General features: G+C 40.4%; 1 protein-coding gene across 5 annotated transcripts in view; it reads right to left on the reverse strand.

Moving 5' to 3' along the window:
- Nucleotides 1-13,258, reverse strand: part of IMPG2 (interphotoreceptor matrix proteoglycan 2) — an 83,060-nt gene that overhangs the window by 51,360 nt on the left and 18,442 nt on the right. For all 5 annotated transcript variants that reach the window (XM_037058962.1, XM_037058964.1, XM_037058961.1 and 2 more), the window contains 2 exons: nt 4,071-4,120; nt 3,089-3,171 (listed from right to left, as the gene is read on the reverse strand). In XM_037058962.1, coding sequence (XP_036914857.1) covers nt 3,089-3,171; nt 4,071-4,120 — 133 coding nt within the window. The remainder of the gene's footprint in view (nt 1-3,088; nt 3,172-4,070; nt 4,121-13,258) is intronic.

Here is a 13,258-nt window from a genome sequence, read left to right on the forward strand (position 1 = left end):
GTTTTTAATGCATAGTTCATTTGCAAGAAAGAAAACCGCAAGGGGTCAAGAAAGCTTAGAAGACTCCAGAGAGGTGGTTTAGTTTTGTACCTGTACATGGTGTATCTGCTGATCCCCTGAGACCCAGGTTTTCGTTTCCATTTTTACCATAAAGGGATAGGACACAAATACATGCTAAAAATCAGATCGATAGAGCAAGGATTCTAAAAACTCAATAGGCAGTATGTAACAAATTAGTCTAAGTTGAAGGAAGAATTAATGAATTGAAAGACGTACTTGAATGCAACGCAGAAAGACAAAGAAATTAGTTACTAAGGAATAATTAACAAACAGGAGAGATAAAATGAGAAAGTCAGACATATCTAATCATAAGAGATAACAGCTGAGAATTTCTTTTATAGCCATTTTTTGTGAAACTGCACAGTCCCAAATACTGTATAGTATTTTATATCTATACAGTATATGGGATTTACAGTATCTGGGATTCTGCAGTTTCACAAAAATCATAAATGAACTTATGTTCATTTATTTTTCTTTGGAGTTGTTTTCCTTCATCTGAGGCTTTACATCTATCATAAGTTCTGAGAAATTCTCAGCTGTTATCTCTTGTGATGATAAATAAGTAGATACATCTTAAAAATAGACAGGGAATATTTTAAAAGGGAGAACTCCTTTCAAGGAGATTACATATCCTGAAACAAAAGATCCCCCATGCAGTTAAATTAGTTTATTATTTGAAGTTCACTGTATGCATGTATGTATGTATTTATTTATGCTTAAGTTTACTGCATTATAAACGATGTATAGTTATTCCATTAATGCCTATTTCACTTTTTAAAATAATCCTTTTGTTGTCTTATAGAGTCTCAAGTTAAAGAATCTCTTGAGGGGAAGAATAGGAGTTCCATTTGCTCGTATGTGCCTTTAAGAAGTCTGGAATATTTCACAGGAACATCACAAAAGCAGCTGCCTGGTAGGCTGTGGAGAAGGGGTGGTGTAGGGAGGGGAAACTGGGAAGATGACAGAGTTAAACATGTGACTCTTCACCAAATACAATAGTTGCTATTTTTGACACGTGTGAATGTAATCCCTCTGGGAAAAAAGCAAAAAATAAAATGGCTTCAAAAAAAAAGCTGACAAAAACAACCAGAATAACAATTAAACTGACAGTTAAGTTCCCAGTAGCATCAATAAAAGTTATAAAATAGGGAAATAAAACTTGACAATAAAGAACCTCAATCTAGAATTTAATACAGATTTAAAATATTTTCTACAATAATAAGGATATTTTTAAGATGATCAAAAACTGACACTGAACCAGTAAGAGATTCTTACTAAAGTAATATCAGGAATATATATTTCAGAAGGAAAATTGGCCTCAAAAAAAGTCTAAAATCCAAAAAAGAATTTGAAGAAAATAAAATTATAAACACCACCTACTAGTTTATATACGTGTAAGACAAACTTTAACTGTACAAAGCAAATATAGTACAGTCTAACATGTGGGAGTAAAAAAATGGAGAAAACTAAAACAAAGAAAAAAATAACAAAAATACTGAAAATAGGATATAAATGAGTATGGGGAGCATTTGAATTATACTGTTATCATGTTCCCATATTGCTCAGAATAAAGATTTTAAAACACTTAAATTTTGCTAAATTAAGTACACATTTTAACTTATAGTACAACTACAAACAAAATGGAAATAAAGTATATGATTTCTAAAATGGTAGGTGGGAAAATATACTAGGAAAAAGCAAAATGTAAAATTGTATCTTGGGCTTTATTTCGAACTAATTCTCAATTTTGAACTAGGCAACCTAATTCTTACTAGATACCTCAATAGTGTTTTGTTCTATAAATCGGCTTCAAACCATCCTTTCTGTGTTGGACATTAATATTCCAATTGACTACACACAATTCCTTCATTTCCACTACAATGAATTTGATCTCATTCTATAAATGTTTCCAGACCTAAATCATAATTATTCCTCCTCAAGTTCAGAAGTATAGTATCACTTTTTATCCAGTCATTCATTCATAAATACTTATCAAATGGTGATATTTTTAGCACCATAAACAGTGGGAGACAGTGGTACTGAAGGTAAAAATACTGAGTTGGGCATCAACACAGAAATCCAAGCTACAAACGGCCTTTTTTAGTGATAGCGAGGGTGGTGGGGCAGAGTGGCTGACTCATTCTGATTTCACATAAAATAAAATTTTCAAGTTTGGGACGAGAAAATGCCAGGTAACTGAATTGCAGCTTTTTAGGGAATATGTTCAGCATTTGCTTTATATTAGGTAATCAAGGATTTATGAACCTCAAAATTTTAAAAATACATATTGAACAAAACTCCTCACAAAATGTTTCTATCTTCCTGGGCATGTGTATTTTTGAAAAATCTGAATGAGACAGAGGCCATGTTGTATAGCGGCCAGGTTACTATTAATAATGATGTATTTGAAAAGCATGCTGCTTCTTGATTTTTAAACTACATAACATCTATGTCCTTTCCCACTGAAGAAGAGGAAGCTACCCTACTCAATTTAGGGATATAATAAGAATGTAGGCAAAAATCCCCACAGAAGACCTGGCTGGTGTGTCTCAGTGGGCTGAGTGCTGGCCTGTGAACCAAAGGGTTGCCAGTTTGATTCCCAGTCAGGGCATATGCCTGGGTTGCAGGCCAGGTCCCCAGTTGAGGGTATGCAAAAGACAACCTCACACTGATGTTTCTCTCCTTCTCTTTCTCCCTCCCTCCCCCTCTGTCTAAAATTAAATAAACAAAATCTTTTTTTTTTAAATCCCCATAGTAAATTATGTCCCACAGCTCACAAGAGACAGTGGGTAGGATTACCATAATGAGAGCTCCCGAAATCCTAAGTCGTTTCATACAGTTAGAAGCCTTTTCTCACCAAAAGCGTGACTCTCCAATGAATCTGATTGTTTTTAAAGTTCTGGTTTCAGAATCCAAAATATTCCATAATGGAATGACGGGAAGTCTTGTGTACTCTTGCAGTGGAATAATAATCTCTCCCAACCCTGTTCTCCATGCTAGAAACTAAATAAAACAGAGCATCACTCACACTCTCCTCCAGCCTCTCCAAGCCGCTCTCTGAGGCACCTTCATAAGAGGTCACCCCTGGATGTGGAACACTGAGGACAGCACCTAAGTAGAAAAAGAAGGACATGTGTATGAATCTGGTCCCTAAGTCAGATTTCACATCAGAAAACAAGGAATTGTCTACAAAACCTCAAGGCAGCTGCTTTTTCATTCTGGAAACTCTATGCATTCTAACCCTAAGACACATTTGCATAAAGTCTTCCCAGAATAATAAATAATTATGATTCATTCATTCATGCAACAAACATTGACTAAACACCCAGTATATGTCAAACTTCATGGAAGACACTCAGGATACAGGCACAGTTCCTATCCTTAAAGCTTCATTTGTCCTCTAGTAATGGGGACAAATACTGAATGAAGTAGCACTGCCAGTGAGGGGAAGTGGGAGAAGGTTGGAAACTAACCATGAATCGATCATTCTGGCGCTGGACCTCAGTGTGCTTTTCTCATTTTTGCATATGTTTGGAATTTCCAGTACAGAGAAACTTTTTAAAAAAATGATAATAAAGAAAGCAACTACCAATTTATAGGAAATAGAGAAGTCAAAGGAACATGCTACAGTACACCACAGAATGCAAGCAAAAAAACCCTTACTCTGGGAAACTGCAGAAGACAAATGATAAGTGGTGAACCTAAAGGTTCTACCTGCTGACACGAGCAGTGGTGACAGAGTGTTTGCCTCGCAGTTATTCTTTAGGCCGTGCATTTGTTTTCAGCAGTTTTCTGATTTGTATCATATTCAATCATTAAAGATTTTTAAGTGCCCACAACATAATATCATAAATTTGTTTTTAAATTACTTTTTTGAGGCTCATAAACAACATACATGGACAGAGAAACACAGCACCTTTTAAATGTGAGCTGAAAAACAAGTGATAGCAAGATTGCGTTAGACCATAAATAATTATAAGAGAAAAGTATGTAAAGGCACAAAAGCACACCTCCCAATGTGGACGTCTCACCAACAGGAACAAGAGATGACAATTCAAGGCTAGGGGAAAAAAATAGTTGGGAGTTAATAAAATGACAGAAATGTGAGGGTTTACTTATTTTTTTTAAAAAAAACTTAATAGATATTCATCATTTATGTATTTTACATTTATTGACTTGTACTCCACTAGAATCACACTATTCCTGTACTTACTATACCTTTTCTCCCTGTTTTATTTCTTCTCAGTTCTTATCACTATGTGAAATTATTTTGTTCATTTACTGTCTATTTCTTTTTCTCTGTCTCCAACCCCTTAATCCTCTAGAACAACATTGTCTAATATGGTAGTCACTATACTTAGCGATTTAAATGAACTAAAATTAAATAAACCTTAACTGTCAGTTCTTCATTCACACTAGTCACATGTCAAGTACTCAGCAGTCACATGGGACTGACTAACGGCTGCCACACAGAACAGCACAGTGAAGAACACCCCGCCCCCCCCCACCACCACGGACAGTGCTGTTGGCGGGGCTGCCTTATGGGTCTAACCTCCACGTGACCAGCGGTTTTGCCTGCCCTGTTCGTGCTGTTTCTCCAGACTAAATAGTACCTGCTATTCAGCAGACACTAAATAAATATTTTTGAATGAATGAATAAATAATACTATTGACAATGCAGGATAGAAGACATGTGTCATACAGTTGTCAATAAAATATCCATGGTCTATGAAAGTCACAGTCTTATTGGAAATAGACACCGAATAAATGATTATAAACACAAGTAGTACAGACTGGCAAGTACTGGCTTCTAAGAGGAACATACAAGAACAAATCTTATCTCATTTGCAAGATCATAGAAATCATAAAATGTTTTTATATAAAGAAAGTCAAGCTTAGAGAAACGACCCGTTGCGGGCCCCACTGCTAGCAGACCTCAGGGCTCCCTGCTGTCCTTCAACCACAGAGCTGCCAGCAAAGGTCGAAACATAATCTGAGAAAGTCCCCACTTTAAAGGAGAGAAAGTGGGTGTCTGCCACTCTTCAAATTTCCACATACTTAAAAAATACAAATATTGAGTTACAGTAGAATTTGGGGAAGTTTTAGAACTTTAAAGTTCCTTACATGTCCTGAAAGGAACAGGCTGCCCCATTTCTCTTTTGCAAAGGAGCTGCATGGTGATGACGACGGTTTTCAACCCACAGCCACTGAAACTCTTTCCGACTTTGCGCAAGTCTACCTCCTAAGGTGATTCAGTCACAGTCGAAAATGTCTCCCAGACAGACTTGCCAGCATGCCAGCAAGCCCATCTTCCAAACAACTGCTTTAGACTGTCCCACTCTAAACTAGCTCACTGAGTGGTGGGGGCGGGGGTTGTCTCAAAGCCCCCAGATAAACATGGCACACAACTTTTTTTAATCCTCACCTCACCTGAGGGCATGCTTATTGATTTTTTAAAATATATTTTTTTAATTTATTTTTAGAGAGAGGGGAAAGGAGGGAGAAAGACAGGGAGAGAAACATCAATGTGTGGGAAATACATCAATAGGTTGCCATTCATACACAACCAGCTGGGGACCTGGCCCACAACCCAGGCATGTGCCTGACTGGGAACAGATCCAGTGACCTTTCGGTTCACTGGCCCGCACTCAATCCACTAAGCCACACCAGCCAAGGTGCTTATTGATTTTAGAGATGAGAAGGGAGGGAGAAAGAGACAGAGAGAAATATTGATGTGAGAGAGAAAGATCGATCGGTTGCTTCCTGCACATGCCCTGACCGAACTCCCAACCTAGGCACGTGCCTTGACCAGGAATCAAACGCACAGTCCTTTGGCTTAGGTGACAACATTCCAAATAGCTGAGCCACACCAGTCAGGGCCATGGCAACATCGTAAAATTGCAATTTTACTTGCAGTTGGGGAGCTAAATAATAACTGATACATAATTTAAAGCAATTCTTTTAAAAATGTGGCTATATTAGGGATAGTATATGAAGTTTAAATGAATCTTAGATAACATATAGTTTAGAGACATTGCATGCCTGGGACTGGAGCGGGGCAAGTCACCTAGGGCTATGATCCCCAACCCTGCAGGCTCTGGCAGAAAATTTGAAAAACACAGGTTTGGTTTGTTTGTTTGTTTGTTTTTTTAAATTTTACTATAACGATTCTTCTGCTTTTTAAAAATGCAACTGTAAAAGGAAATAAAACTTTACACTCTGACTTACCATGAAATGGAATTAGAGTAAGATACACTAACAAACTGATAAAGAACCCACCTACCAGCAGTTTCTCTATAAGCACAATGCACTACCAGCAGTTCCAGTTCTCACTTGTACAAGAAAAAGCTGTGACCATGACTTTGGGTGACACAGATTGCCCCACTGCAGGGACTTGCCTGCCACTGACCAGCCCCACGGCGCTGACATAAAGATCCATATCGGGACCAGCAAGGACACTGCCTGCACGTCCACAGCCTCTCGCTCTGGCGTCTTTGTTCTCCTCGTCCCTCTCCTTCCTTACAACCCACTGCCTGCGCTGAGATGTGGAGATGGGCTTTGAGACGAGAGTCCCCACCTTCCAGGTTGCCAGCACCTGAATAAAACCACTTGTCTTTACATCAGCACCTGCCTCTCCAGTATTGGCTTTCAAAGCAGCAGGCATTCAGTTACACTGTCTGAAAAATAATACACAGGGTCCAGCAGAAGTAAGGCTTGCCTGAGTGTGACTGGCAGAGTACACGAATGTCTTGCATGAGATGGACAGTGATTTGAACATTTCGCCTAAAATGTCATATGGTGTGCTCGAGTGTGATATTGTTATGTTACAGAATTACATGCTTATGATTTTGTAATAGAAGATTTTGTGATTAAAAAGGGGTGTTATTTGTGCTGGACCCTGTGTTAAACCATTACACCAAACCTATCACTACAGGTTATTCATAGAGCATTTCTAGGAAACTGTCACTAAGGGAGCTGTCATCTAAGAGACCCTAAAAAATACATCATCAGGACAAGTCATCATGCTGTGTGATGAGCAGAGGAAGGCCTGGCTGATGAGGAGGCATCAGGAGGCTTCCTGGGTTACAGGAAGTGGATCTAAGAAGATGGGATTCACATGCATTTGAAACAGACATTTGGGCCTGAATAGAGTCTATCAATCGTCCACAAGGCAGAATTCCTTCCCACATCCTCATTTGTTAAATGAAAAAAATGAGGCCCAGATGGGTAAAGCCATTTTCCCAGGGTCACACAATAATGCACTATAGCCCAAGGTCATACTTAAAACTGCAAATGTATCCAGTTCCTTTTTCAATAATAATAACAGCAAGAATGATTACAACTAAATTTAATTTACTGAGTCCTATTCCCGAGCACCATGCTCAGTACTTTATCTTAGATAACTCAGTCTTCAGAGGAAAATACTGTTATTTCCATTTATACAGATGAGGAAACTAATGCGAGCAGTGGTTAAGAATTTGCCCAGGGTCACGCAGCTGACCAGTGGCAGAGCTGTGATGTAAAATGGGCCCACTGATTTCAGAAACCCCATTCTCACCCACTTTAATTCCTCACAGCATGGCTTTTTTGTGACCCACAGTCTGTAGAAGGACAGCCAAGGTGGTTTTGCCTTATCTCAACGAGAGTGGCCTACATAAACTAAACAACCTAAAAGTCAAAGTGTGCAAGGTCCCACAAAAAGGGAGGGAAAGTCAGTCAGAGTGGGAGAGCTATGCAGAGCTGCCTGGTAGGAAGAGCAAAGGGGTCAAAGGAAGACAAAATGTCCAGAGCACAGCACAGTAACTGCAACAGGCAGTTGGAAGGTCAAGAGAAACCAGACCTCACCTGGAGTTGGTCAAATTGTTCCCACACCAAAATCAAATTTATGCTAATTCTCTAAGCAATCACAATGGAGAAGTTTGCTTACCTCAATAAAATTAGATTTCACTTACTGGATGCAAAATAACATTTTTTAATGATGGTAAGTGGGCAACTCTCAGTAATCCAGATCACTTGTCTAACACTCCAACACTTAATCCCTCGCCCTCCCACTTTTTTTTCAAAATACAGTAAAGACCATTTAACAATAAGAATCCTTTTACATATGCTCATTAGGTAGGCCTCCTGCAGGAGGCCTCTAAAAGGCCATTCAAGATGAACTAGGACACACAGTCGTGTTGAGTTTGGAGACAAATGCTACTTCATTTCTAGGCCAAACCACAAATTTGAGGGTGTTCAGCTAAGACCTTTAGTTTAATTTCTACAGCAAACAAACCCCTATGGTCTCATTTCCAAAGCTCTTCCAGCACATAATTTATTTCTCACTGCTACAGCCTAATCATGTCAATGGAATTCAGGTTGGATTGTGTCAGAAAATATCACCGCCACATGGAACAGAAGTTTAAAAATACAGTGAACCCTGGCCAAGAGGCTCAGTTGATTAGAGCGTCATCCCTATGGGCCAAGGTGGTGGGTTCAATTCCCATTCAGGGCACATTCAAGAATCCACCAGTGGTCCTGGTTGGTATAGCTCAGTAGATTGAGCATGGGCCTGCAAACCAAAGGGTTGCTGTTCCAATTCCCAGTCAGGGCACATGCTTGGGTTGCAGGCCAGGTCCCCAGTGGGAGGTGCATGAGACACAACCAAACACTGATGTTTTTCTCCCTCTGTCCCTTCATTCTTCTCTCTCTAAAAACAAATAAAATCTTTTTTAAAAAGATTTTAAAAAAGAATCAACCAATGAATGCATAAATAAGTGAATGACAAATCGATAGCACACACTCTCCCTACACCTCCTCCTCTCTCTCTCTAAAATCAATAAATAGTACATTAAAAAATAGTAAAACAAGTCAAGCATTACCTCCTGTCTAGATTACTATTCCCCTTGACAAGTCTCTATGCTTTCTGTGTTTTGTTCTTAACTCTGGTCATTGTAATCAGCATGTGACAACAAAAGAACTCAAGGCATGGAGCCGGGAACCCTGGGTGCTGGTCCCAGATGTATCATTAATTTCATGTATGAGAAAAAAATACCTCGGTTGCTCTGTGTCTGAAGAATCTAATTTCCAAAACAAAACCACCTCCCTGCCCTGTCTATTTCACAAAGGTATTAATGAAAACTAAACAAAATATTATGTGCAGAAGCATTATGGAAAGTATGGAGCACTAAACAAATCTAGGAATAAATGGGGTGTACTGAAGGAATTCTCTACAAAACCATAAGGCAGTGGCATGTGTCATTCCACACAGAATTTTAAAAAATGTACATTTGCCTTTGTGATATATGATAGGCACCCCCAACCACAAATGTGAGTTAACTGAGGTACCAAAAAAAAATTCCAAAGAACAGTCCTTGTACTGAGACTATCACGGGAGGCCATTTCAGACTTGGGTGACAGGGCAGAAATTCAGTTAATTCATTTCACAAATATTTAATGGGCACATATTAAATATTTGTGAAATGGGCTGAGCATTGTACTGGTTACTGAAGACACAACAGTAAACCAGATAGCAGGGGTTAAGCAGCAACTGGAGCAAAGTGGAGATGCTTTCAAGATGTCCGGCTGTAATGGAGACAAGTGCTGGAGGCAAGGCCATCCGTAAACAGGTAACATGGCAGAGACTTGGGCATGTTTAAATGGGAATGGGAATGGGTTACTAATAGGACAAGCTGAAGAGCCAGGAGAAAGAGAGGAACGATGCCAGGCAGAGATTTCTAAAAGGTAAGCTTGGATATAAGGTCCTGAGTAAGGTAAAAATAGTTTGGGGTTTTTGTTGTTGTTCTTGTTTTTTAAGAGTTAGCAGATGGGACTTCTACCAAGATGGAGGCATAGGTGGAAACACTGTGCCTTCTCCCACAACCAAGTTTGAATACAACAAAGGTTTGGAGAACAAAGACGCAGCCAAAGAACAGAAAATTGAACTATACGAAAGTCCAACAACGAACTGTTCAACCAGGACAGTAAGAGGGGTGGAGCCAGCAGCGGAGCAGGGTCGGGCAGGAAAGATTCCCCGACCTAGGCGCGCAAGTGACCCGGACCCAGTCAGGGTGTGGGGCAGACTGACCATGGTCGCACATTCGCACACAGTGAGACGGACCACGCAGGCCCCAGGGAGCGAGGGCTGAGGACAGTGGCACACTTGCGTGCAGTGGGACGAAACGCGCAGGTCTTGGTGACGGTGGCAGCTGCCGCACCTGTGGGGGCCGCGGCGGGAGGCGGTAGATGGGACGCCATTGCTCCTCATTGACCCCACCCCCACATACAGCATCAAAACCCAGTGACTGAGTTGCCCTGCTCTGGTGAACACCTAGGGCTCCAATCCTGCTACTTAACAGGCACGAACAGCCCAAAAGATGGCGCAAGAAGAACTCAAAGTCCAGAGCCAATAACTCTAAGCGACCAACAGATTGCCAGCCTCTCAGAAGCCCAATTTAAAACACTATTTATCAGGATGCTCACAGAATTGGTAGAGTACAGTCACAAATTAGAGGAACATATGAAGGCTAAACTAATTGAAATGAAGGGAAATGCACAGGAAACCAATAGCAATGGAAAGGAAACTGGGACTCAAATCAATGGAATGAACCAGAAGGAAGAATAAAACATCCCACCAGAAAGGAATGAAGAAACAAGAATTCAAAAAAATGAGGAGAGGCTTAGGAACCTCCAGGACATCTTTAAACGTTCCAACATCCGGATTATAGGGGTACCACAAGGGGGGAAGAAACAGCCACGAGTGAAAACGTATTTGAACAAATAATAAAGGAGAACTTCCCCAGTCTGGCAGAGGAAATAGACTTCCAGGAAATCCAGGAAGCTCAGAGAGTCCCAAAGAAGTTGGACCCAAAAAGGAACACACCAAGGCACATCATAATCGCAATACCCAAGATTAAAATGAAGGAGAGAATTCTAGAAGCAGCAAGAGATAAGGGGACAGTTACCTACAAAGGAGTTCCCATCAGACTGTCAGCTGATTTCTCAAGAGAGACCTTATAGGCAAGACGGGGCTGGAAAGAAGTATTGCAAGTCACGAAAGGCAAGGACCTACATCCAAGATTGCTTTATCCAGCAAAGCTTTCATTTAGAATGGAAGGGCAAATAAAGCACTTTTCAGATAAGTTCAAGTTCAAGGAGTTCATCATCACCAAACCCTTATTATATGAAATGTTAAAGGGACTTATCTAAGAAAAAGAAGATAAAAAATATGAACAGTGAAAGGACAGCAAACTCACAGTTACTAACAACCACACCTAAAACAAAAGCAAACCAAGAGGACAGCTAGATCAGGAGCGGAACCACAGAAATGGAGATCACATGAAGGGTTAGCAACAGGGGAGTGGGGAGGAGAAGAAGGGGGGAGAAGGTACAGAGAATAAGTAGCATAGATAGTAGGTAGAAAATAGACAGGGGGGAGGGCAAGAATAGTAGGGGAAATGTAGAAGCTAAAGAACTTATGACACATGGACATGAACTAAAGGGGGAATGGGGGGAGGGGGTGTGCGGGGTAGAGGGAAATGAAGGGGGGAAATGGGACAACTGTAATGGCATAATCAATAAAATATATTTAAAAATGGTAAGCAAGTTAAAATGATAAGCATCTTAATTAAGATGGCATAATCAATAAAATATATTTTAAAATGATAAGCAAATCCCTCAGTGATCCCAATGAGGGATCACTATAGTACTCAGGTCAAAGAAAGTGGGCTCGGTGAATTCTGAGACCTCCCCCGTGGCTTCACTCCTGTGTCGCCCAACTTTAGGGTCACCCCGGAACAGCAACTACCACTCTGACCCAACCTGGTCCACTCTAGTTCCATGGGAAGGACACAACTTTTAAATTTTCAGATTTTCATTATATATATACACATATATATGTATATATATAATTAACACACACACATATTTTTAAAATCATGACATACAGCCTTTTGTATCTGGCGTCTAATGTCTTTTACTCAGCATAAAGCTTTTGAGGTTCACTGTGTTGTTATCAGCCACATAAAGTGCATGTATCCATCATTCATTCCTTTTTTATTGTTGAAGAGTATTCTTTTGTATGAAGAAATTCAGTTACATTTTAATTCAGATGTACTATTAAGTTTATATATGCCTTATTTTCTAAGGGTAGTAAATAATACTTTGAGTCCCCTCTTATACCTGGTACAGACAGTACTTTATCAATAAAAATATGACACCATCTGTTCTACAATGATGCTTATTTGTGAATGCATTCCAACGTGGTTAATACACTAGGAAATAATTCAGCATAATGCAAATTTCTCCTTTGTGTATATGCAATTTCGTTGCAAGAAACACTGGTGAATGCAGAAAACGGTGCTCAGTTAAAGTGACAGACATACACACAACGCCCATGCACACCACACCTCAAACTCTTCCTGGCTACTTCAGCACACTCCACATGCCAGGAGCCGCACCCACCCCCCACCCCACGACACTGTCACAACTTTCCATCCTACATCAGATAAACCTCCTTCCACCGCTCTGCCATTGCTCACAAGTTACAATCTTTCCAATGTCCACTTCCCCAAACAAACTTCAGGGCTTCTTCCAGGTGAAGAGCCATATTTATTTGGTATGTATGGACTTCTTAACCACATGAAATCTGTAAAATGGGAATCATTTTCATCAGGTACAACCATGAAGATCACTGGCCCTGGCAGGACTCACCGGGTTATTTGGTCCACCACCTGCGTGTTGCAATGGCAACCATAGGGAGCTCTGAGCTCTGCCTCGCAGTGGTGACAACTCCACACTTGAGAAACCACACCTAAGTAGGTGCCCACACCTAAGTAGGTGCTCAGTCTCAGGCCCCAGCCTAGACTCAGTGACCGTATTAGCCATATGAAAAAGTGAGACCACCAAGAGGACTATTACCCTCCTATTTCCTCCTGTTCCATTTGAAACGTGCCATCGCCATGCTACCATCCACCCCAACTATGCCTTTGCCTGGACTCTGCTGCCCGGGCTGCACCTCTGGACACTGACTCACCTGCTTGGTTTTTCAATGTTCTTCCCTGTAATCTGAGGCAAACTCCTGGACCCCTACCTGGATTTCATGCCCTACCTGTGCTTTTCTAAATAATCCCCCATATGCTAGCATAATCTACATATTCTGACTATGGACAGAACTGGAAATTTTAGCCCCTGTCGGCTCAGACTCTCTTACCTTCCATGA

This window comes from Sturnira hondurensis, unplaced genomic scaffold, assembly GCF_014824575.4.
Source record: "Sturnira hondurensis isolate 20B ecotype Veracruz unplaced genomic scaffold, ASM1482457v3 Scaffold0010428, whole genome shotgun sequence".
NCBI lineage: Eukaryota > Metazoa > Chordata > Mammalia > Chiroptera > Phyllostomidae > Sturnira > Sturnira hondurensis.